At 41.0% G+C, this 24,135-nt stretch overlaps 1 protein-coding gene across 6 annotated transcripts in view; it reads left to right on the top strand.

Moving 5' to 3' along the window:
• The window catches only part of BRSK1 (BR serine/threonine kinase 1), a 276,210-nt gene that overhangs the window by 217,173 nt on the left and 34,902 nt on the right, over positions 1-24,135 (top strand). For all 6 annotated transcript variants that reach the window (XM_075280126.1, XM_075280130.1, XM_075280129.1 and 3 more), the window contains 2 exons: positions 1,954-2,100; positions 3,469-3,500. In XM_075280126.1, the coding sequence (XP_075136227.1) occupies positions 1,954-2,100; positions 3,469-3,500 (179 nt within the window). The remainder of the gene's footprint in view (positions 1-1,953; positions 2,101-3,468; positions 3,501-24,135) is intronic.

Raw genomic sequence — 24,135 nt, 5'->3', positions numbered from 1 at the left:
CTGCTTTTGTGAGTCTCCTGCTAGGAAGCCATGTTGTTTAGTGGCACCAAAAGTAGCCTGTGACTCAATCCTAAGGGAAAACTATGTTTGTGGAAAATTGCACGCAAATCCGTCCAGGCGTTTTAGCGTGATTGAGGAACAAACATCCAAACTCACAAACATCCAAACACACAAACTTTCACACTTATAATATTAATAGGATTGCTATTAATATTGTAGACTTTCCCTGCACACTGGTACATTTGGGGACATAGTACAGAGCTATATCTTATTTTGCACAGTGTTCTGGTTAGAATTGTTCCATACTGAGTGAAAACACTTGTGCTTGGGTTTCTAATCTTCAAGTCCATTTGGGGACCCGAAAAAATGAAAACACAATCCTCTTAGAAAGAGGTTGCCCACGGAAACCTGTGGACCCCATAGACTACAATGTGTGTCCACCTAGATTCTGCCCGAAAAATGCTTGCAGGACTTTTCTCTCTGCATTTTTCAAGCGGAGACGGATCCCTGAATGGAATCCAAGCACTGGTGTGAACAGTAATTTGTCGCAAACAACGAGAGCTATGAAGGTATCCAGAAGTCAACAGAGTTCTCCTGAAGCGGAGCTGAGGGGGATCATCGACGCCAACAACACATGCATTATATGGCGTAGCAGCGAGCTGCTGAGATGCCCGAACAATCACAGGCACGGTGTGAAGAACAGTTTCAGTACCAGGCCAAATTGAGAGCTGCTGAAACGCCGGAGCAGGCGGATCATCAACACCAACAACACGCTCATTATATGACAACCCAGTGAGCTGCTGAGATGCCACAACAATCACAGGCACAGTGCTAGGAATGAGTTCAGCGGCAGGCCAGCTTGAGAGTTGCCGAAACGCCAAAGCATGTGGATCATCTACGCCAACAACACGCTCATTATATGGCTTATCAGCGAGGTGCTGAGATGCCGGAACAATCGCGGGCACAGCGCGAGGAGCGAATTCAGCGACAGGCCAGCTTGAGAGCTGCCAAAATGCCGGAGCATGTGGATCATCAACGCCAACAACATACTCATTATATGGCTTCCCAGCAAGCTGCTGAGATGCCGGAACAATCCCAGGCACAGCGCGAGGAACGTGTTCAGGGACAGGCCAGCAATTTGATGAATATGGGCGGATCATCCACTCCAACAACCTGCAGATGAAGTCGCAGGCAGAGACTTTTACTAGTATAAGTTTCATGCAGGTTGACATCTTTTCATTCTGAATGGCACACTTAAATTTCTTTTTTAAATCGATACTCCGTACAGAAAGGTTGCTGACCCTGAGCTATACTAAAAAAAAGTTAAAGTTTCCACACTGCCCACTGAGCTTTCAGTAGTCTAACTCTTCCTGTTCTGTGAAGATCACTTCTCAGCAATCATCAGTTCTCATTATCATTACAGACAGGCATTGGCTTTATTATATAGCTAGATAGTAGTGATAGTAGGTGATGGTCATAGCTCACTTGACCTCCTTTACTTGAAGAATGAACACTGCACTAGCTGTAGAGTATGTGCACAACATACTAATATTCAGACTTTAAGTGGCTGCTTTCTGATGGAGGCGTCTTATGTCTATATGATTGTAACAAAACCAATCCCTGAACTGCTGTACATAATTGTCATAACTGTTCTGTACCTATAACGACCATATGAATCCAATTTCTGGAGACCCTGCTTAAATACGGCTGTTGCAGACTGGAGCTGAGATACTCCATTCTTGTCATGGATCTTATAAAAGTCTCATTATGTGACATAAGTCCGGCAAAACTTTTGTGGTTGAGTATTACACATCATAAGTGGCTTTTTAACCCTTGCCAAACATAAATTCTGTAAAATGTAACTGTCGTTCATATCTTACTGTATTTGCTTCCAGGTATTACGCAGATTTTATGACAAAGTATTAGTTTCTATCATGAATTCTTCTTTTGCAGGGAGCGTTGCCCTTTGATGATGATAACTTGCGCCAGCTGCTAGAGAAGGTGAAACGCGGTGTATTTCACATGCCGCATTTTATTCCACCAGACTGTCAGAACCTATTAAGGGGCATGATTGAGGTGGAACCTGAAAAACGTCTCAGTGTGAGTAGTTTATTTCTACCTTTCATGGTATACGCAGTGACACTTTGGACCTTCTCTGTTTATGATGTTTTCTTGACAAAGCAGTCTTTAGAACATTATTCTGTAATATTTGCTATGCAATCCTGGAGTCTAATATCCACATAAAATGTCCACAATGGTGGTATGTGGATATTAGGACTATGCAAGAAAATCAGTACCTGTAATGAACCTGTAAGAGCTGGTGAAGGCAGCCTCATCCTAGAACTCACTACTAGGAGGGACACTCACACAAGAAAAGTCAAAAACTAGGATCAGCTTCCAAGTGGAATATGAGGGATCTGAAGATGAATGGAGTGAAGACTCAACCTTAGGGGTGCAGCATACGATTGTGTTTCACCCATCAAATCTGTCTGACAAACACACGTAGGTGAAATACAGTCGAATGCTGCTTCCTTAAGGTCCAGTCTTCATTTATTTTCAGATCCCTCAAATTCCACTTGCAACCTGGTCTTAGGTTTAGACTTTTTCTTGTGTGAGTGTCCCTCCTAGTAATGTATGCAGGATGTGAGTTCTGTCTGTCTAGGATGCTGCCCCCCTTATAACTCATGATAACTATATGTAAAAACATTTTCCCATGGTGTCTATAGCCCATAACCAGCCTATTAAATATAAAGGTTTTGATATATTGATTGTTGTGCACTTGACAGCAGTCTGTACTTCACTGTTATCAGATATTACAGGCTAGGCCAAATTTAAGGATTTTCATACAAATGATATCTTTAAAAAGGGCACCGTAGTCCGTTCCCATAACCCAGTCTCATAGGTACCTGTTTTTTAGTACAATCTGTTACCCAAGCCTAAACTGACTGTAGTCTGATCCTGCACTATTATATTAATCCATATAATATCCTCCTTCTTTTTATATCGTCATGGACTGCAAGATTAGTTTCCAGACAAGTTTTATTGGTAGTCTGTTACCACGGAGACATTGCATGAATAATCAGAAATTTTTATCTATTTTGAGTTAAATCATTTTCAGTATAAATATTTGCTGCCATTGAAACCTAATGTTTTATAGTGGGCACCCTCTAATTGTATTGTGAACCTCATCTTGCTTGTTTTATCTACAATCCCGTTTGAGGATGTTCTTCCAGACTATTTTTTTTGGAAAATGATAGCAGTTTTTCGTGCATTAACAAAAGTCAGCTGGTTTGGCTTAAAAATGCATCAAAACTGCAGTATTATTTCAATAAAAATTGTCTGTGAAACATCCTCAACTGACTGCTGATCCTGCAACTGCCAAACTTGTAATGACATATTTTTATCATTAATGTTATTTAAAAAAAAATGTAAGTAAATATTAATTATTTAATGTTTTTTTTCTTGCAGCTAGATCAAATCCAGAAGCATTCGTGGTATCTGTAAGTAATACGTTAGGTTCTTGCACTTTGCCTTGTGAAAGATGTATTGAATTGTGAAACTGAAAACTCTGTAAGGGAGCCTGCACACGGAGTTACGCTCCACTCATTCTGAACATAAAATTTGTTCAGAATGAGCGCGTAAAAACCAGATCCCATTGATTTCTATGGGTGCCGACATACGTGCGCTACCCATTGAAGTCAATGGGAGGCTTTTTTCCCAATTGCTTTCAATGTGATATGTGTGTGCAGGCTCCGTAGTGCTTAAATCTGTATACCGTATTTTACGGACTATAAGGCGCACTGGACTATAAGGCGCATTGCCCATGAGCGCCTTATAGTCCGTCTCGGTTCATATATAAGGCGCAGTCCGGTGCGCATTATATGTTATTGAAAGCAGCGGCAGGCAGACTTTGCCAGCGGCCGCTTAACCCCCCGCGTGCCAGCCGCTTCTATTGGAAGCGCTCGGCAGGCGAGGAGGGGCTCTATCAGCAAAATCATGCTGATAGAGCCCAACCGTAAAAGTTACATTAAACTACCCCCCGTTTTAAAATAAAACTCTGAAACAGAATGTGAAACTTACCGAGCGGTACAGGGTGGGCGGGCATTCAGGCCTCCTCTTCCTCCGATGTTCCGTCCTCCTCCTCCGGCGCTCACTAACTGATAATGGCCTGGGCGCATGCGCAGTAGCCGTAGTAGAAGCATTATGATATTGCGTATGCGCCCAGGCCATTATCAGTTCGCGAGCGCCGGAGGAAGTGGTCAGGACATCGGAGGAAGAGGCCTGAATGCCGGCCCGCCCGCCCTGCACCGCTCGGTAAGTTTCACGTTCTGTTTCAGGGTTCTGTTTCAGGCCGGCGTGACAGCAGGGCTGCCGGACACTTCCCATTCATTTCTATGGGAGCCGGCATGCGAGCGCTCCCCATAGAAATGAATGGACTGCTTTTTTCCATTCATTTCTATGGGGAGCGCTCGCATGCTGGCTCCCATAGAAATGAATGGGAAGTGTCTGTCCATTCATTTCTATGGGGAGCGCTCGCATGCCAGCTCCCATAGAAATGAATAGGAAGTGTCCGGCAGCCCTGCTGTAACGCCGGCGTGTACGGCTGTGATACACGCCGGCGTTCCGTAGTGTGAATGCACCCTTACAGTGCCTTTTATGTATGTATGTAAGCGGCACGCAGACTTTGCCGCCGCTTCCATCCATATATAAGGCGCACCGGACTATAAGCCGCACTTACGATTTCTGAGGAAATCGTAGGTTTTTATGTGCGCCTTATAGTCCGGAAAATACGGTACAAAGGTTTCTGCCTTTTCATCTCAGGTCTATGTTGTGTATGTGTTAGATACTTTGTAGTCAGAAATATTGCTAATGTCTAAATATCAAAAAAACTTGACTTTGCAATATCCTCCAGTTTATGTCTGTGGTCACAGTGTTACTTGAACTAAGATCCCTAGATCACCTGCATAGACAGGGCTCCTTACCCATAATTCTGAGAGCCACTGATTTTAAAGAAGGCACACAGAGACCCTTTTTCGTTTTCAAGTCTTAGAATTCACTTTTTGATTGGATATTGGTTGTTAAAGGGATTCTACCATTAAAAATGTTTTTTTTCTAGTTAACACATCGGAATAGCCTTTAGAAAGGCTATTCGCCTCTTACCTTTAGAAGTCGTCTCCGGCCCGCCGTTCGGTAGAAATACCGGTTTTTACCGGTATGCAAATGAGTTATGCATTTCAGAGTATTTAAAGACGTTTTCTGCGCTAAATAATTGATAATTTATCATAAGGATAGGTTATCTATATCAGATCAGTGAGGGGCTGAAACTCAGAACCCCCATGAACCATCTGTTGTTGGAGAATGAAACAGGAAGCAGACAGTTCTGTTCTCTGTATACTAGCCAGACCAGGGTATTGTAGATCAGCTCCCTTTCACTTGAACGAGAGTTAAGCCACAGTGACTTAGTTCAGCCACTATACAGAGAATGGAGCTGTCTGCTTCCTGCTCCATTCCCTGTGTATCAGTTGCTGATTTGGGGTCTTGAGTGAATCCTCACTGATCAGATGTTGATTACCAATCATTTTAGCCCACAAAACCCCTTTAATATTGAATATTTACATTCATAATTGTATACATTACATAACATTTGTTGGGTTTTTAGTGTTTTAAAGATCATTGCCTTGATGGTTGATGAAAGTGAACATTGGTTAGCTTGAGGGGTACCACTATGTCCTCTCTAATATCAAGATTACAGAAAAGCTTCCTTCTAAAATGTTTTAAAGGGGTTGTCCAGAATTTAAAAAAAAATTGGTTAACAACAAGAACAATAGAATAAATAAGAGAAATATTACCAGTACTCAACCGTTGAATACCCAGTTGCTTCAGCAGTAATGCTCTGGTGGTCCCTGCCAGGTTTTATTTACATCTCTGCAATGATGATGTAACATGTATGGCATAAGAACATTGAGCATAAGCAAAAGCACTGATGCCCAATATTAAAACATAACATTTATTTATTCCTATATAAAATATACCTTGATCCCTTATAAAATATCCTTGTGTAAGGACAAGAGATAGTCAAGCTTTCAGACTCAGCACATGAGTATTATTCTTTCCTCACCCATGTAGCAAAGCCCAACCGTCTATCAGATGTAATAAATAGAAACGGTCTTACCAGGTCTAGTCGCCGGCTGGGAGTACTGTGGACAAAGGGTTAATTCAGGAATCCTCCCTATGCATAGTCTCACAATGACCCTCAATTCCCCGTAACTCCCGCCCTGACAAGGGCAGTCCACAGCTTTTCTTTAAAGAAACCAGGTATCGTTCCTCATTTGCTATCATAGTCATCATTGGTAGTCATGCTAGTTAGCACTGTCTAGCTAAGTTAGTCTAGTCTCACCACTGTGGGCAGGCATAGCACTTGGATACTTTAGTGTTTTTGAAAATCCCCTGATGATTGGCGCAATACGGTGCCAGGAAACGCGTAGGGATATATACTATATTATACCAGGCAACTGTAAGGGACAGCTGTGGACTGCCCTTGTCAGGGCGGGAGTTACGGGGAATTGAGGGTCATTGTGAGACTATGCATAGGGAGGATTCCTGAATTAACCCTTTGTCCACAGTACTCCTGCCGGCGACTAGACCTGGTAAGACCGTTTCTATTTATTACATCTGATAGACGGTTGGGCTTTGCTACATGGGTGAGGAAAGAATAATACTCATGTGCTGAGTCTGAAAGCTTGACTATCTGTTGTCCTTACACAAGGATATTTTATAAGGGATCAAGGTATATTTTATATAGGAATAAATAAATGTTATGTTTTAATATTGGGCATCAGTGCTTTTGCTTATGTAATAATATCTGGTGTAATTGTGTGTGTCCTTCAGACACTTGGATTGGCACACCATAGCTCCAATTGCTGTATGATTTGCATAAGAACATTGAGGACAGTGATTGACTGTAGCAGAGACATGGATATATTTGATTCCACTGCTGAAAGCAGGTGATAAAGACCAGTAAGGACCACTGAATTGGCAGAGGACTGAACAAGTGAGCATTGATAAGGAATAGCCTTAAGAAAGGCTGTTCTTCTCCTACCTTTAGATCTCTTCTCCACGCTGCCATTTGGTAGAAATCCTGGTTTTCTTCTGTATGCAAATTAGTTCTCTCGCAGCACTGAGGGTGGTCCCCAGTGCTCAAACAGCACTGGGAGCGTCCTCAATGCTGCGAGAGAAATCTGGAAAGCCTCTTACTTCGTCTTCTTCTGTCCTGGGTTTCAAACTTCTAGGCATGCGTAGTCAGCTCTTCCATCGAGCTTCAGGCAGAGCCGACTGATCAGGCCCGCAGCCATTTTCTTGTGGCCGCTTACACAGTAATCTGATGTTAGTGGTCTCAAAAAATGGCCGCGGGCATGTGCAGTCGGTGCTGCCCAAGGCCCAATGGAAGAGCTGACTGTGCATGCCTAGAAGTTTGAAACCCAGGACGGAAGAAGACGCAGTGAGAGGCATTCCAGACGAAGACAGAGGTGTCGCTGGAGATTTCTCTTGCAGCATTAAGGATGCCCCCAGTGCTGTTTGAGTGCTGAGGACTGCCCCCAGTGCTGCGAGAAAACTCATTTGCATACAGAAGAAAACCGGGATTTCTACCGAACGGCGGCGCTGAGAAGACATCTAAAGGTAGGAGAAGAATAGCCTTTCTTAAAGCTACTCCTACATGTTAGGGAGAAAAATAGGATTACAATGATTGGATCCCTTTAACAATTTTTTTTAAAATCTCAATCTACACCTTAAATCTGTATAAAGAGCCCTATGACAAAATTCATTGAGTGCAGTGTTGGTTTACTAAAGTACTACAAGGACTTCCACGTGGTCCTGGAATAATCTACAAAACCATATTAATGCCATGTCTTGTGTTTGCAATGATAACAAGAAATGTTACAACTCAATTACTGTACATGTAGACATTCACATGTACTGTAGAGGTGCAGGATAGACCCAAGTTACCCCAGTCAGAAATTGCGTAAATGCTAATATTATTTACCTATCTTTGTGAAAAAGCTACTTTTTTTGTTGCAGTTTTGCTGCATTTTTTTTTTTTTTTTTTTTTTTTTTTTTTTGAGCCAAAGCCAAGAATGGTTACAAAAGCTATGTGAAACATATCAGAAGTACTTACACTTCTACCTTATGCTCAATCTACTCCTGGTTTTGGCTTAAAAAAAGTTGCTGAAAAATCTGCTACAAAAAAAAAAAAACTGTGTTTCCGCAGCATGGGGCCTCAGCCTTGAACTGTTTTTTTTTTCGCCATCTTCCTAATGTAGCTGTTTTACTGTAGTCACTCAAGCATCTCACATGTTTACATATCTGGCATCAATGTAGTCACAGTCTTATTCAGTACATTCCTTAGTAGTATTGTAAGAGCACTTAAGACTTTGTTTGAAGATCTGCTTACCAAAATTCTAAATTGCAGAAGAAAAAGGCAAGGATAAGTCCAGGACCATAATGTGCATGGCCTCACCGTTATAACTGTACTTTTCATCTGCACTTTGCAAATCGTGGTTGACTGATGTGGCGCAGGTCTACCTCTGTGCTGTGCTTTGGGAAAAGCAGGGACACAAAAGTGGCACTGATAATGTCAACCTTGTGACTAGAGAGGGTGAAGGACCTGTATTGATGTCCTGGTGACATGACCATGAGTGCACAGGTCCTACTGCATGTTGATATTTGGTGGGTGCTGCTGGGGTTAATTGCAGCCTGTGTGGTGATACATGGTAATGCACAGTAGAGATTGTTTGCTGTTACTATGGTTCGGCTGATGAATCCTGAGTAGAATGAAGTTTGAGAAACCATTATCTACATCAACAGGCCCATAATACTTGTGTAGTCTACCCATTCTTATGCCTGCCAGATGAATATTGGTAAACTCAAACAAGACACCTTAAATTATTGTAGGAATGAAAATAACAGAAAACCTAGCAGACTTCATGGTGCCAAGAATACCTATAAACAGTATTAGATTTTAATCTGATCAAATACATGAAACCATAATCCCTACTTGACGAATGAAAAGACACAAAGCCGTTTCCTAAGCTTTCTAAATACTTGATTCATTACAAGAAATTACATTGGTTAAACCGAATTAAACCAATTATAAAATGATGGAAATAATAGTCATTTAGAAAGTGGATGCTTAATTAGGTCCATATGTACAAAGTCCCCTTGGCTGTCTGGCAGTTTTAGGGACTTGGCACAATGGAAGCTCAAGAGACCATGATAAATTGTGGCCAAGCACACAGCTGTCTAACCTCATAGATTTTAACCATTTTAGGGCCACTGAGGAAAATACAATAAAACTGCAGACGTATAAAGCTTTCCTTGGACCCGTGTGCTTGTGTATAGTCCGTGTGTGTACTATGCTGTAAGTGGTTCTATTTATCTATTTATCTTTGTAATAATGGTCAAACATTAAAGGGGTATTTTCCCTTTAAGTGAACAGGATTGTGTTTTACTGTAGTACTCTGCACCGTGGGTGGCTGAAAGCATGGTGGTGTAAGGAAAATCAGTGAAGCAGCCACAGTTCTTAGCTAATTCTGCAGCCTATTTATTCTAAGGATTTGTGGGGTCTCAGAAGTCTGCCCTTTGCATCATTAAAAAGGAAAGTCTGTTAGAAGATTCATACTGCACAAACTGAGAGCCATGTTTTGCTCTGAAATGCTGCCGTTTCAGGAAAACCAGTTTAAAAATGAGCCAGGAATAGGCAAAAAAAGATTAGGGGGCTCCCCGACTGATTTCTACCACATTCATCTAGATTGTCAGGTCTCAACTAGAGATGAGCGAACACTTTTCGGATCAGCCGATCCGAACAGCACGCTCCCATAGAAATGAATGGAAGCACCTGTGACGCCGGCTGGCCGCCGGCAAAGTCAGGTTGTTTACATTAGTGTCAAAGGAAATGAACACAGAGTCAGACTGTGACAGTTTAATGTCTGTTGCTGTCATCCTATGATGGAAGACAGCAACTGACATTAGCAACAGTAGTGTGAACACCCCCTAAGTGAAGTTAAACATGCCTAGAATAAACACATCTAAATAGGAAATACATGCTACAACATTGCAACACCAAGAAGTAAATGTCTTGGAATTATGGCAATTACAGAATATATATACATACACATGTGTGAAGGATCTCGCCTCGCCAAAGCCCCTTTGACCCAGCCTCTGGCCTACCTGGCCTTGCAACGGGCAAAACTGCGATCACCTTCTTAGCTATACCGTCCGCTCTCACCCTGAGAGCGGGACCGGGTCTTATAGGATAATATGAAATGAGCTTTCTAAAGTTTTATGTTTATTAACCAAAGAGGGTCGATACTAGACGACCAACATACATAGAGATATATACTAGCGGATGCAAGCTTAATTGGTTACAGAAAGGTATGTTACAGTGCAGTAAGATAAAAAGAATAAAAGATAAGAAACAGAATTATAATGCCCAGTTGGGTCCTGGGAGTTCACATCATGAAATCCAGGGCACAGTCCTTTAGAGTCCATAAGTAATCCTTAGGTGGTAAGGGTTTGATGCCCCATTACCAGAAAAGTCCCAGGTGCATGGTATCTCCATAGGCAATAGAGACCTTAGTCCAAGGGTATAGCTTCCACAGCATCACAGCACTTCGTGACACATCGCAGCAGTTCAGGAAGAACAACAAGAACCCGGGGACTTGTCACGATGAAGTCAGCAAGGTGGGCAGCTCTCCCCCTCACCTTGTACCAGTATGACTATATACGGTCATAACTCTTTGAAAGTCTCCTGTGGAGTCAGCTTGTCTGCCAAAAGATGATAGCAAGGCTCTCAGTCCACTGAACCCAGACACCCCCTGCTAAGAATAACAAAGTTAGCACAATCATGACAATGCTGTGCCCAGGTTGAAACAAAGGGATGAGCCAAGCTACCTCCAGGGAGGAATTAGGCTTGGACAATTGGACACTATCTCTGGCATCTTGCTAATAAGGTTGAGTAAATTAACAGGGCAAAAGGGAAATATATCTGAGAAGGCAGTGAAAAAAAACCATATCTCTGGGCCATTCATCACAACATGATATAAAAATAATACAAAAAAATGAAAAAAAAAAAATTCAGTATTGAGTATGAGTACTGCGCACAGAAATACACAACTTACTCGCCTTGCCATGCTATCAATGAAGTTATTAATGGTTGGCTGAGGAATGTTATGCCATAAAGAATGGCCGTTCCACCATTGAATACTTGAATACTAGAGGTGTTCAGCTACTATACCTTATGCCTCTCCACATCGTAACGCTGGAAGTAGGACCCATGTGACATCTCCCTTATGAAGGCCTCTTCATGGTGTTGCCCACGTGGTCTGCAGAACAACCTCTGGCATGGTATTATTGTGTTTGAGAAACAAGCGGGATTCATCACTGAAGAGGATAGACCCCCATTCCAGCTTCTATTGTTCACTCACTGGATATCACAATTAAATTTGATATTTTGCTTATCTTAGCAAAACTTCGATTTGCATGACCCTGCAGCTTGTCCTTCTTGGTGTTGAACTCTCAATATAGAGGAGTATAATATAGGGCAGACTAGATGACCATGGGATGTTCTATGAAATGCTTTAATGTCTCAGACTAAAGCAGGAAGGAATGAGGGAGCCTGTCAGCATAACTCAAAGGGAACGTTGGGCAAGAATTTCCTAACAGGTTCACTATAAGTAATGGCATATTCAGCCCTCATTTTAGTGTGAAAGGCCCTTTAATAGCATAGACCTCAAAAAGCTACTTGAGGCTGAGGCCCCATGTTGCCGAAACGCAGCTTTTTTTGTTGCAGATTTTGTTGCGGTTTTTTTGAGCCAAAGCCAGGAGTGGATTGAGCCGAAGGTTGAAGTATAAGAACTTCTTATATACTTCCCATTCGTTTTGTAGCCATTCTTGGCTTTGCCTAAAAAAAAAAAAGCAACAAAATCTGCAGCAAAAAAAGCTGCGTTTCTGCAATGTGGGGCCTCAGCCTAACAATGCACTTCATTGTTCCTTCCTCCCTCTTCTTTACTTTATCCATTCTGCTTGTCTTACTACCTTATTATTTTGTTCCATACCCTTGTAGTGTCGGAATCGTAATAGACTGTATCCTGGATCAATCAGTCAGTCCTAGTTTAAGAAGCTTATTGTCGCGCAATTTTGCTAAATAATGACACAGAGACCAAGTCTGTTTCATCAGCTAGTCAGATGCTTCGGTGCCCAGCTCAACACAGCAAAGCTACTGACCCTTTATTGCAAGTACACACACTTTTACAAAAGGGAAGGAGGGGTTTAATGCATAGTTCAACAAAGCTTGTCCAGAATCCTGAGTTGTCCAGCTTCTATTGGTTTCAGTCCTTTGATGTCCAGCCTTCCTTTGTCCACCCAGACAACCCCCCTCTCGCTGTAATCTGAAGACTTCCACCACAAGGTATTAAGACAGGACATAAACTCCATCTTAGATTCCAAACTCCTTTGTTCAATACTTTAGGCACTTAGTAGTAAGGGAAACAATTAGTATTTCTAAATATACAAACATGCAATATAAAAGTATAAAAGTATTAATTCATAACCTGAGACTTGACAGGAGTACCAACAAATAAGGTATATAAAGAAGACATATTACAATGTATACATTGACATGTTCATCAAGAACACTTCCCCCACAAGCCTTAACTCTTCACCACCACCAGGCGTGCAAGCCTATATTCCTTTTTTATGTTACGCAGTTGCCCAGTTTTTTCTAATCTATAAAACTGGTATAAAATCCAATAAGCCACCTGTGTGAGCAGTGATGTATTATATAAGATATCTAGAATACAGCGCTATATGACAAGAAGAGGCTCAGCCAGTATTTATTAACTGTGAACTATTCAATCACATATGCACAGTTTGAGCTACAACCACATGGTCACCCTGCGGTTGTGTACATAGTCTCATGGCTGGCCGTATTATGATATTTCTAGATGATATGAGTGGATTACGCTTACTATATTGAAGGGATGTAGACGGGTAATTTTTTCTGTATGTGTTTTAAGCAATATGTTTTGTCCTTGAATCCGCCTATTACCTTCTAAATAATGGTTTGTGTTGAATAATGGGATCAGTTCTGCTCTCCAGTATATCACTCCTTGTTCTTCACCTCATTATTCTATCATTTTAAGATCCTGAGAGAACTGTCTCTATCCAATTCTGTCGTATGATTCATTGTCAGCGTTCATACTGAATACCAAGAAGACCAACAAATATAGACATGAAGATAATTACAGTATCTAATGCGCAAGGAAGTCTGAGTATGGATGTAGGTGGCATAGCAGGGCTCGCAAGTCTCTTGGCTAAAACATTGCCTTCTATATGAAGTTTATTCCTTTAGGACAGGGGTATTCAACTACTTTGAGAGGGGTCCACCAACAAGTAAAGGTCCGAGCTGATCAGCAGCAGAACATGTCCAGCAGTTATGGTATTTTTCAGGCAAAAATACACACCTAGCTATAAAGCACACAAGAAAAATTAGGAAAAATATATCTTAATGTGGTATTATACTGTGTCGGGGGCACTAAGGAGCATTATACTGTAGGTCGGGTCACGAAGGAGCATTATACTGAGGGTGGGAGCACTAAGGAGCAATATACAGTGGCTGGGGACACTAAGGAGCATTATACTGTGGGTGGAGAAACTAAGGAGCAATATACAGTTGGTGGGAGCCCTAAGGAGCAATATACAGTGGCTGGGGAAACTAAGGAGCATTATACTGTGGGTGGAGAAACTAAGGAGCAATATACAGTGGGTGGGAGCACTAAGGAGCAATATACAGTGGCTGGGGAAACTAAGGAGCATTATACTGTGGGTGGAGAAACTAAGGAGCAATATACAGTGGGTGGGAGCACTAAGGAGCAATATACAGTGGGTGGGAGCACTGAGGAGCAATATACAGTGGGTGGAGGCACTAAGGAGCATTATACTGAGGGTGGGGGCATTAAGGAGCAATATACAGTGGTTGGGGAAACTAAGGAACATTATACTGTGGGTGGAGAAACTAAGGAGCAATATACAGTGGCTGGGGAAACTAAGGAGCATTATACTGTGGGTGGAGAAACTAAGGAGCAATATACAGTGGGTGGGAGCACTGAGGAGCATTATACTGTGGGTGGAGAAACTAAGGAGCAATATACAGTGGGTGGGAGCACTAAGGAGCAATATACAGTGGCTGGGGAAACTAAGGAGCAATATACAGTGGGTGGGAGCACTAAGGAGCAATATACAGTGGGTGGGAGCACTGAGGAGCAATATACAGTGGGTGGAGGCACTAAGGAGCATTATACTGAGGGTGGGGGCATTAAGGAGCAATATACAGTGGTTGGGGAAACTAAGGAACATTATACTGTGGGTGGAGAAACTAAGGAGCAATATACAGTGGCTGAGGAAACTAAGGAGCATTATACTGTGGGTGGAGAAACTAAGGAGCAATATACAGTGGGTGGGAGCACTGAGGAGCATTATACTGTGGGTGGAGAAACTAAGGAGCAATATACAGTGGGTGGGAGCACTGAGGAGCATTATACTGTGGGTGGAGAAACTAAGGAGCAATATACAGTGGGTAGGAGCACTAAGGAGCAATATACAGTGGGTGGGAGCACTGAGGAGCAATATACAGTGGGTGGAGGCGCTAAGGAGCATTATACTGAGGGTGGGGGCATTAAGGAGCCTACATACCTATACGGTTTCAGTATAAATATGGTGGAAACGGACAAGCGGCAGAACTTATTATGGTCTATGAGGATCACGCATAATCACTGATTTAGCGGACCAGCTCTCCATCGTTCAGGTCCCCTGACTGAACCAAACAACATAGAGCCCTGCCCAAGTGCGAACCTAGCCTAAAAAGTACTGTGAAAAAAAAATGTATTGCAAGTGTATTGCAATTTTTTTCCACAGTGTTTTCACAGATTTTTCGCTACGTTTTACCCTGCATTTTTTAGCACGCATTTTTTTTTTTTTTTAAACGTAGCTTTTTTTTTGTGCAATGTGTGGCTAATAGTAAACAAAATCTTGTTTATTTTGCTAGAACTGTAAAATGCAATGCTTTTTTAGATGTGTTTTTGCAGCAGCCACATTGCTGTGTTTCTGAAACTTGGACCCTTATCGTTAGGCTAAGACTTCACATAGCGGACAGCAGCAAAAAAAACGCTGCATGAAAAACTGCAAAAACTTTTCACAGAAAGTTGTTTCTGATGCACCCAAACATTTACGTCACGGCATTTAAGGGATTATCTAGGACTTTGAAACTGTGTTCCGCTTCCTCTTTTCATGGCGTGACCTCACATCCATTGGTAAAATGGCCATACTTCAGCACAGTCCCATTCAAATAAATGAGACTGAACTGTAGCATGGCCATGTAATAAACTGATGTAATGTCACTTCCTGATAAGAGGAAGTAGAGCTCGGTTTCATAGTTGTGGATTTTAAGTGTCAGTGAATCCCTGTCCTGCAACCATACCTTGACAGGTAGGCCTAAGCTGGATTTTTGCTGCATACCCTCACGGGCTATTGAATGCTTACCACAGTTTAAAACCCTCTGATCTAGAAGATTTAAAGTGTAGGAGACTATTTCATTATGCTAGCATGACCACCGAGGCCCAACCATAGACCTCAGTGGTTCCCAATGTCACTTCCCATGGGCCTCTGGGGTTTGATGAGACCCAAGAATATAATAGTAATTCATGGGTGCTGAACCCCAAAAATTACATGTTTGACGGAGCCTGAATTTTTTGGTAAATTCGTAACAAGAACCTGTTTGGTTATCCCTATGTATGTACCACTATGGCACATTATACTGTGTGGATAGGAACTGTGGGACATTATGGTGTTTTGAGGGGCTACTGTGTGATATCACACTGTGTGGAGCGGCCACTATAAGACATTATACTGTGTGAAGGAACCCCTGTGGAACATTGTGCTGCATGGGAGCCACTATGGGATATTATACTTCATGGAGGGCCACTATGAAAAATCATATTGTGTATATTGCTGGAGTAGATATGATTATCTTTAGCACACAGATCAACAAAAGATTTACAGTGTGTTAAAACGTATCCTATAAAATGTCAGTGTTTGTAAATCTCCTCCAGTGTATTTCCTCTAAGGCTGGGTTCACACAATGTATTTTGGCTCGTAATGTGGCACGTAGACGGCGCGGGAGCTTTTGCGGGCCGTATACGTTCCCATTGATTTCAATGGGAGCCGGGACCGTATACGCAGCGCTATTTTGCGGCCGTGATTTTGCGGCGGCCGCAAAATAGCGCCGCGTATACGGTCCCAGCTCCCATTGAAATCAATGGGAGCGTATACGGCCCGCAAAAGCTCCCACGCCGTGTACGTGCCACATTACGAGCCAAAATACATCGTGTGAACCCAGCCTAAGGGTAAACACGCACATAGTGGCCAAAATTCTGTAGAACAGATTTGTTCAAATCTTAGCCATGTGGCTAGTATGGTAATATGCTAATGATTTTCGGGGAGAAGAAGGGGTGACTGTACAGTTCTGAACTTTACCATAATTCCAGTTGACACTCACCCCTGGAGAGTTTTTTAGTAGCACCAGGGACTGACTATACGCTGTTTTGTATCCGGGATCAGTAAATGAGTCTAGTTTTAGTTATGAAATTTCCAAGTGCCAGTGGAGTTTTGTACATAGTGTTACATTACAAAATCCCTTGTTTTTGCAAAGTTTCCATTTTTCCAACCAAATATTAAGTTGAGGGTGCCAGTAATTTTGTCTTCCCAAAACAAACCCTCATATGGCTACCTCACTAAAATGCTCACTATATCCTTTAAGTTAATTGAGGGGTATATTTTCTAAAATGGGGTCAGATTTTGGGGGTCAATTTTTCATTCTTGTCGGAATAATTCATTAGTTGCTTCTTTAAGACTGGACTTCTTGCATTTAAAGGGAGTCTATCATTAGAAAAACACCTTTTTATCTAATTCCCATGTATTGGGAAGGTGGAAAAAAAATTCACAATAGGGTAGATTTAGAGAATAACCTTTACAGTGTTCATTAAGAAAACAAAAAAAAAAAAAAAAAACCTTGATCATCTTCAGTAGTTGATACCTTTTTAATGGCTAACTAATAATGATGACAGATTACAATGTTTCGGAACTCTAGGCTCCTTTCTCAAGTAAATTTAAAAACCATTTCTGAAGGATGCATATTTATGTACAAAAGAACACATAGGGATAGAATTCTAGGAGGAAGGGGGGATAGAGGGTTATTAGTTATTGGTAGAAACAATGTAAACAATTCCAGGTTCTTATCAGTTCTCAGGGTCTCAGGTCAGTGATTTCTGTAAGATGCCATAAACCCATGTGACAGATTTAACCCCTTCTCCAGTGTTTGAAGCAGAGTCATAAGTTTATACTCCTAAATTCGTCACTCTTTCCTTGATTTAAAATTCCCTCTTAAAACCAAAATTTTCAGGTATATTCCTTGTGGGGCCAGATGTACATTTTATTTATACCATTTTGATGTATGTGTGATGTTTTGAAACTGCAAAAAAAGTCAATTTTGCAGGGATACCTAATCTATTTATGTCTGGTTTTGTTTATTCATTTTATTTGAGATCTAGAAATTAGAATTTTTAGATTTTTTGAGTTCTTAAAATATATATTTATTTTTTTTTACGTTTTATCAGCTGTCCTAGGGGGTTCAAACCTGCGATCATTAGAGACAGGCTTCACTAGTGACATTACAAAGACAGGTCTGAAAGCCTTCACGAGGCTCCCGTCTGTCAAGGTCACTGGACGGTTCTCGTAATCTCGCAATGCATGAGCCGTACTGGTAAATAAAAGTAAGGGGACAGGGGGACTGGAAGATCGAGGTATAGTGGGCTCTATAGAATTATGAAATATGAATGCTGTATTCAGAGGTTCTACACCAATGTACTTGAGTTCTGTTGGTGGGTCATGGGTTTAACTTCTGCTCAGTTTTGAATCCTAGGGCTTATAAAAGACTCATATAGGTGATAGATTCACTTTAAACTTGCGTTGAAATGTAGTGTATCTATAAAGGATCTGTACCCATACTAATGAAAATAGGACTGAACACAAACTGCATAAATTCATGATAATTTAATTAACACTAAATAATACTATGTCCCCAGAGGAGACAATAAGAGGATTATCATATTTACTCATCATTATCTTATTATGTCCATATTACTTGTTTTCATGTTATAGTTTCCCACTAGAGACTGCATGCAATGTTTTTTCAGGAACTGGAATATTAAATTTTTTCATTGTTTTGGTAAAATAAAATAATATTTTAAAAGATTATGACTTTAGCAATAACATAACTACATATTCTATTGAATGACTTTCTCCTGGACTCTCCAGCTTGTATTATTGTATTCTTCATGTTATATGGCCATCTCTATGGCTATTGTGGTATTACCCTTCTGCATCTGCTTACTTATGTCTGACTTATCTTTAAGATAAGGGGCAGGGCTAACCCCCAATGGACTTTGTAAGGGTGAGAACATACATTTAGGTTTTGCTGATAAAGTTTTTTTTAACTGGAAAAACAGGTGTGAATCATAAAATGCAAAAAACCAATAAAGGACAGACAGTACCTCTCTTCTTTTTCTTTTTTTTTTTCAATCTGGTTTTGACTTTAAAAACTGCATCAAGAAGACCTGAACATGTGTTCTTACCTTTACATATTGGATCAACTGAGGAATCTGTGGCCAGCCCATTTCGTCCTGCTTTTTTCGGGTTAACTGTGTAGTTGTGAACTGAGTAGACTTAGTACATAGCTTCAACTTGTTGCAGTTTAATCTCTTTTGCTGGAGCATGACTTAGGGTCCATTCACACGGAGTAAACGCGTGCTCATTTTGGCAAAATACACGGGTAAAAAATACACGTGTAAAAATAAGACTCCCATTGACTTCAATGACATTTTTTTTACATGTGTAAAACATTTCATTGAAGTCAATGTGAATGTTATTTTTACACATGTATTCTATACACATGTATTATTCTAAAATGTGCGCGCGTTAACTTCGCGTGCACGGGCCCTTATTTTTACACGTGTATTCTTTACATGTGTATTTTGCCAAAATGATTCCGTGTGAATGGACCCTGAAAGGGGTTTTCTGGGCAGGAAATCTTTCTTTTTTTTAGAAAGATCTGTTAGTGCTAGTGATGGGTTAATAAGTACACCCATATACCTTTAGCAGTATTTGGAGTGAATTATGGGTATCTCTGGCAGCTGACACATCCTCTCCCTTTGTTTATTTGGTGTTAGCTTCCTTCTGTGCAGCTTCCTATGTAGCTGCTGCACTAACTCCCTCTCACTCAGCCCCCCCTCCTCTTTCACTCTGTTACAAAACCCTCCTTCTCACTAAGCCTAGCCCCACCCACCCTCACTGTCTCACTAAGCCTAGCTTCTCCCTCTCTCAGTGACTAACAATCTCGCCCTTTACTAGCCCCACCCACCATCCCTAGCACACAAAGTCTATCGATCCCACCCATTACTAGCTCCTCCCCCATCTCCCTGACTAATCTATTCTGTCCACTAGTCCACAGACAGGAAGAGGGGAGGAGTCGTTCCCCGGACACAGGAAGGCTTGGTAAGTATTGATGGGGATAGGGGAGGTGGAAGAGTGATGGTGGTATTCCATTTTGGAAGCGGTGAAATGAAACATCACTGAATGATCAGAAAGTGTCCCGGGAGTGGTCACATGACCACTCCAGGGATATAGGTAATTATAGATTTTATTTAAATTGAAGTAAATTAGAAGATAGGTGGGGGAGGGAGTTTAGTTTAGGCGTTAATTATCAGTTTATCAGTATTATTATCCTGGACAACCCCTTTAATAATACAGTGATAATAACCAAGTAGCAGCAACTCTTAACTCAAGATATGCAAATGTCCAGTCATTTCTACGTCATAACATGGTCTGGAGTAATTGTGGCACTGCCAGTAACCGGACTCTGAAATGACGCATATAGATTAGCAATGCTCAGGACTAAAGCGTGCATTCCTTTGTGCTATATGGGGATGTTGCCACAGAATATACTCACAAACAGGAGTTTAGTTTTCACCTATGGGAGAAACACAGCGAAACACATATTACACAACATTGCCACAAAATATCATAGTGCTGTATAGAAATGTAACTAGACCCGTTTCCTAGAGAGTAATGAGGAATACCAATTAAGGCAAAGCACAGAGTACTTAGGTGTCTACACATGATATTAAACACCCCTTCTCAGCTCTTGTGCACATATCACTCCACTGAAAATACTAAAATTATATGGCAGCCATCTTCTACTTTTCCTGACCCCTATCCTGGCTTCATCCAGTTTGTAGCCTTGTGATTTAATATGTTTCTCATCTTTAATTTGTATTTAATTTCTCCACACCGTTGCATTGTGTAAATTTGCCTTCATATATGGTCATAGTAGCTAATAAGATCATTCTTGGCTGTAATTGTGGTTAAGCTCTGGACTCATTTACATGGGCCGAACTCTCAACACTACAGGCAAGCCCTCACAGAATCCTCTTCTTCAGTCTGAATATGTCTATATTACATTAAACTACATTAATAAGGGAATCAGCAGGGTAATAGCATCCCTGCCTGCAGATGTAACCCTTAAAATGACTTCTTATAGCTGACAGATTTGCACAGCCCATCATCAAACTTGAAACAGACCACTAACCTGATTTCCTCTTATTATGATACAGATTAGAGGGCTAATGACTTGACTATGGGAGACATAGACTTAAACTCCCCACCCCCATACTTCAGCGAGCCTTGACATCATGCTTATTCCACTGCAGTACAATTCTCGTCTGTGCATAATTCATTAGTTGCTACTTTAAGGCAGGACTTCTTGCATTTATTACCGCCAGAATCAATATCCATATTCCCAGGTCTCTACTATCATAGTGATGTTATTTGTGCCAGAGTCCAGCTCTGCATCAAACAGGGATATGTCAGCCATGGCCACATAAAAGCATTACTACATTACTCCATACTGAGCCACAAGCAAGGATTTTCTGTGAAATCAATCCCTTCCACGGCTTGAATTTTCATCCTTTATAAATGGATTCTCCATTTTTGGGTTGCTTTAGTTTACCAGCTTGTATTGGAGCCTTCACAACTTTGCTACTTTTTTTTCTTTTTAATATATTCTTTATTTTTTGTTTGCCGACCCCCACCGCTCTGACAATCCGCGACACCGCCCACCCATGTCAATACCCCTAGGCAGTCTAATAAATGCAAAAAAAAAGTTTACAAAAAGTAAAAAAATTAAAAAAAAAATAAGTAAAAAGGATTAAAAATTCAAATCACCCCCCTTTCCCTAGAACACATATAAAAGTAGTTAAACACTGTGAAACACATACACGTTAGGTATCCCTACGTCCGAAATCGCCCGCTCTACAAAGCTATACAAATATTTTTCCTGTTCGGTAAACGCTGTAGCAGGAAAAATGGTCAAAAGTGCCAAGCCGCCATTTTTTCACTGTTTTGATTCCGATAAAAAATTGAATAAAAAGTGATCAAAGCAATAACATTTCCCGAAAATGGTAGAACTACAAAGTACACCCAGTCCCGCAAAAAAAGACGCCCTATACATCCCCGTACACGGATGTATAAAAAAGTTACGGCTGTCGGAATATGGTGACTTTTCAAAAAAAAATTTTTTAACACAGTTTTGGATTTTTTTTAAGGGGTCAAAATGTAACTAAAACCATATAAATTTGGTATTCCCAGCATCGTAACGAAACACAGAATACAGGGGACATGTCATTTTGGTTGCACAGTGAACGCTGTAAAACCAAAGCCCATAAGAAAGTCGCAGAAATGAATTTTTTCTTCAAATCCACCCCATTCAGAATTTTTTTCCCTGATTCCCAGTACATTATATAGAATAAATAATGGTGGCATCATGAAGAAAAAGACCTCATATGGCTCTGGGAGCGCAGAAATAAAAAAGTTATGGGGTTTAGAAGGAGGGGAGTCAAAAACGAAAATCAAAAAATGCCATCGGCGGGAAAGGGTTAACTTCAAATACTACTGTCCCAAAGACACTATGTAAAGTTTCTCACAACACCGTATATATAGCAGCTCAAATACAAATTACCTTCAACACAAAAGTTTCACGTATTCTCTGAATTACAGCAAAAACAAGATACAAACTTACATTTCATATCCCATCCCTTATACACAGTACGAAAACCCTACCCGCACCTGTATATACCCACTACTACAATCACCGCAGACGAAGTCGCGGGTAATAGCAGCTCAAATACAAAGTAACTTCTACACAAAAGTCTCACGTATTCTCTGAATTACAGAAAAACAAGATACAAAGTTACATTTCATATCCCATACCTTATACACAGTACGAAAACCTTACCCGCGCCTGTATATACCCACTTCTACAATCACCGCAGACGAAGTCGCGGGTACCAGCTAGTATTACTATATAAGTCAGTGTGGAACAATCATGGTGCTGGCACAAAATCCCCCCACTTTGTACCCTCCTTCTAAAGAAGTGGGTGTAACAAGAGGGGGCTGCTAGGTCATGTTTGCTATGCGTTAGGGGCCAGGGCACGCCAGCAAGTTAGTTCTCAGTCTCAGCTAGGGCCCCACATGAAGGAAATCCAAGGTACAAGTCCAGACGCAAAAATACTATATATTACGTAGTTCCTAATCAGCTGTTTTATGATGTTCCTGAACCCCTTGAATTCTTGCAGAAAAACCTGTGACATGCTTAAAAAGCCATGAAATTGCTGTGTAGTCTTCAGGTGGTGACATTATGAAGCAAGAGGAACAGAGCAGATTGATATATAGTTTTGTGGGAAAAGATTCAGTATAACTTATCATTAATTCTTTCTATTTTTAGAAGAAATATTTGATTCCAGTGGGCGGGTCTAACAGTGAGTGACAGCTATCTCGGTATGCAGTCATACAACTGTATAGTCGTCTGAATAGCTCCTCCTGCTCTATAACATGCTACCTGCAGAGTAGACTGCTTGATGGGTCACCTTTACGTTAGCTGATGCATAGATGCATATCCAAATATACATTTGGTTGGATTTCCCTTGAGATATAGGATTATTGCTGTGATACCCTTGGGTCTAAACGGTGTCGTGCATTTGCTCCCAATCTATAGATAGACTCCTTCCATTTGTAAAACTCAGCATTGAGCACCTTTCTTACTATTCAGCAACAATGGTAAACCAGGAGGTTTATTATCCTAGTCCCTTACACGCAGTCTAATAGAATGTAGGGGTAGTGTCTTTATGGCATTTTCCTGCTATAAACTGTAATGAAGGGTTTGTATGGATATCACCACTGCTCTCTGTATATCAATGTTTGACATCTTACACTTATTGGGGACTCGGATTTATTATGATCACATTGCTTAGGGTCAGCTATGTTTTTCTTTTTTGGGTTTTTTATTACATGAGGAAAGTTCACAATAACTTTACAAGGATTTTGTTGAAGCCTCTGTCTAGCTTAAGGGGTTCATCTCTACTATGGACATTTTTATCTTATTAGAAGAGTCCTTTGACAATACAGTGTACAAAGACATTAGCAGTCAGCCGTAAGCTTTCAGGGGAACCTATCCGTAAGTCTTTAATTTCTCTTCAGTATCACCAATAATACAGGAGTAAGTGAGAGACTGCTATCCTCACTATCCAAGGGATCAGGATTCTGAGAGGATCTTAGCTTATTAACTAGGGTTGAGCAATCGGGATCGGAAAAGATTGGATTCCAATCGGCGATTGAGTAAATTTCACGATCGCGATTGGAATTCAAATCCTGATCTTTTCCGGTGGGATCAAGGTCAGAGGTTATCTCAAGATCTGCTCAACCCTATCCATGTACATATCATAAATAGGGTTGAGTGATCGGGATCGGGAAAGATCAGATCCCGATTGGCAATCGAGCAAATTTCACGATCGCGATTGGGACCGGCTGGAAAATGATCAGAAATCGGATTTTAAAATCAATCCTGAAATCTCAAGATCGACTCAACCCTACTATCAACCTAGAATTTCTGAAAATGTTTTTCTAAAATGGACAACC

The sequence above is a fragment of the Leptodactylus fuscus genome, chromosome 6, assembly GCF_031893055.1.
Source record: "Leptodactylus fuscus isolate aLepFus1 chromosome 6, aLepFus1.hap2, whole genome shotgun sequence".
NCBI classification, from domain to species: Eukaryota; Metazoa; Chordata; class Amphibia; order Anura; family Leptodactylidae; genus Leptodactylus; species Leptodactylus fuscus.
Note: the sequence above shows the minus strand (reverse complement) of the source record. Positions and strands in the feature narration are given on the sequence as shown.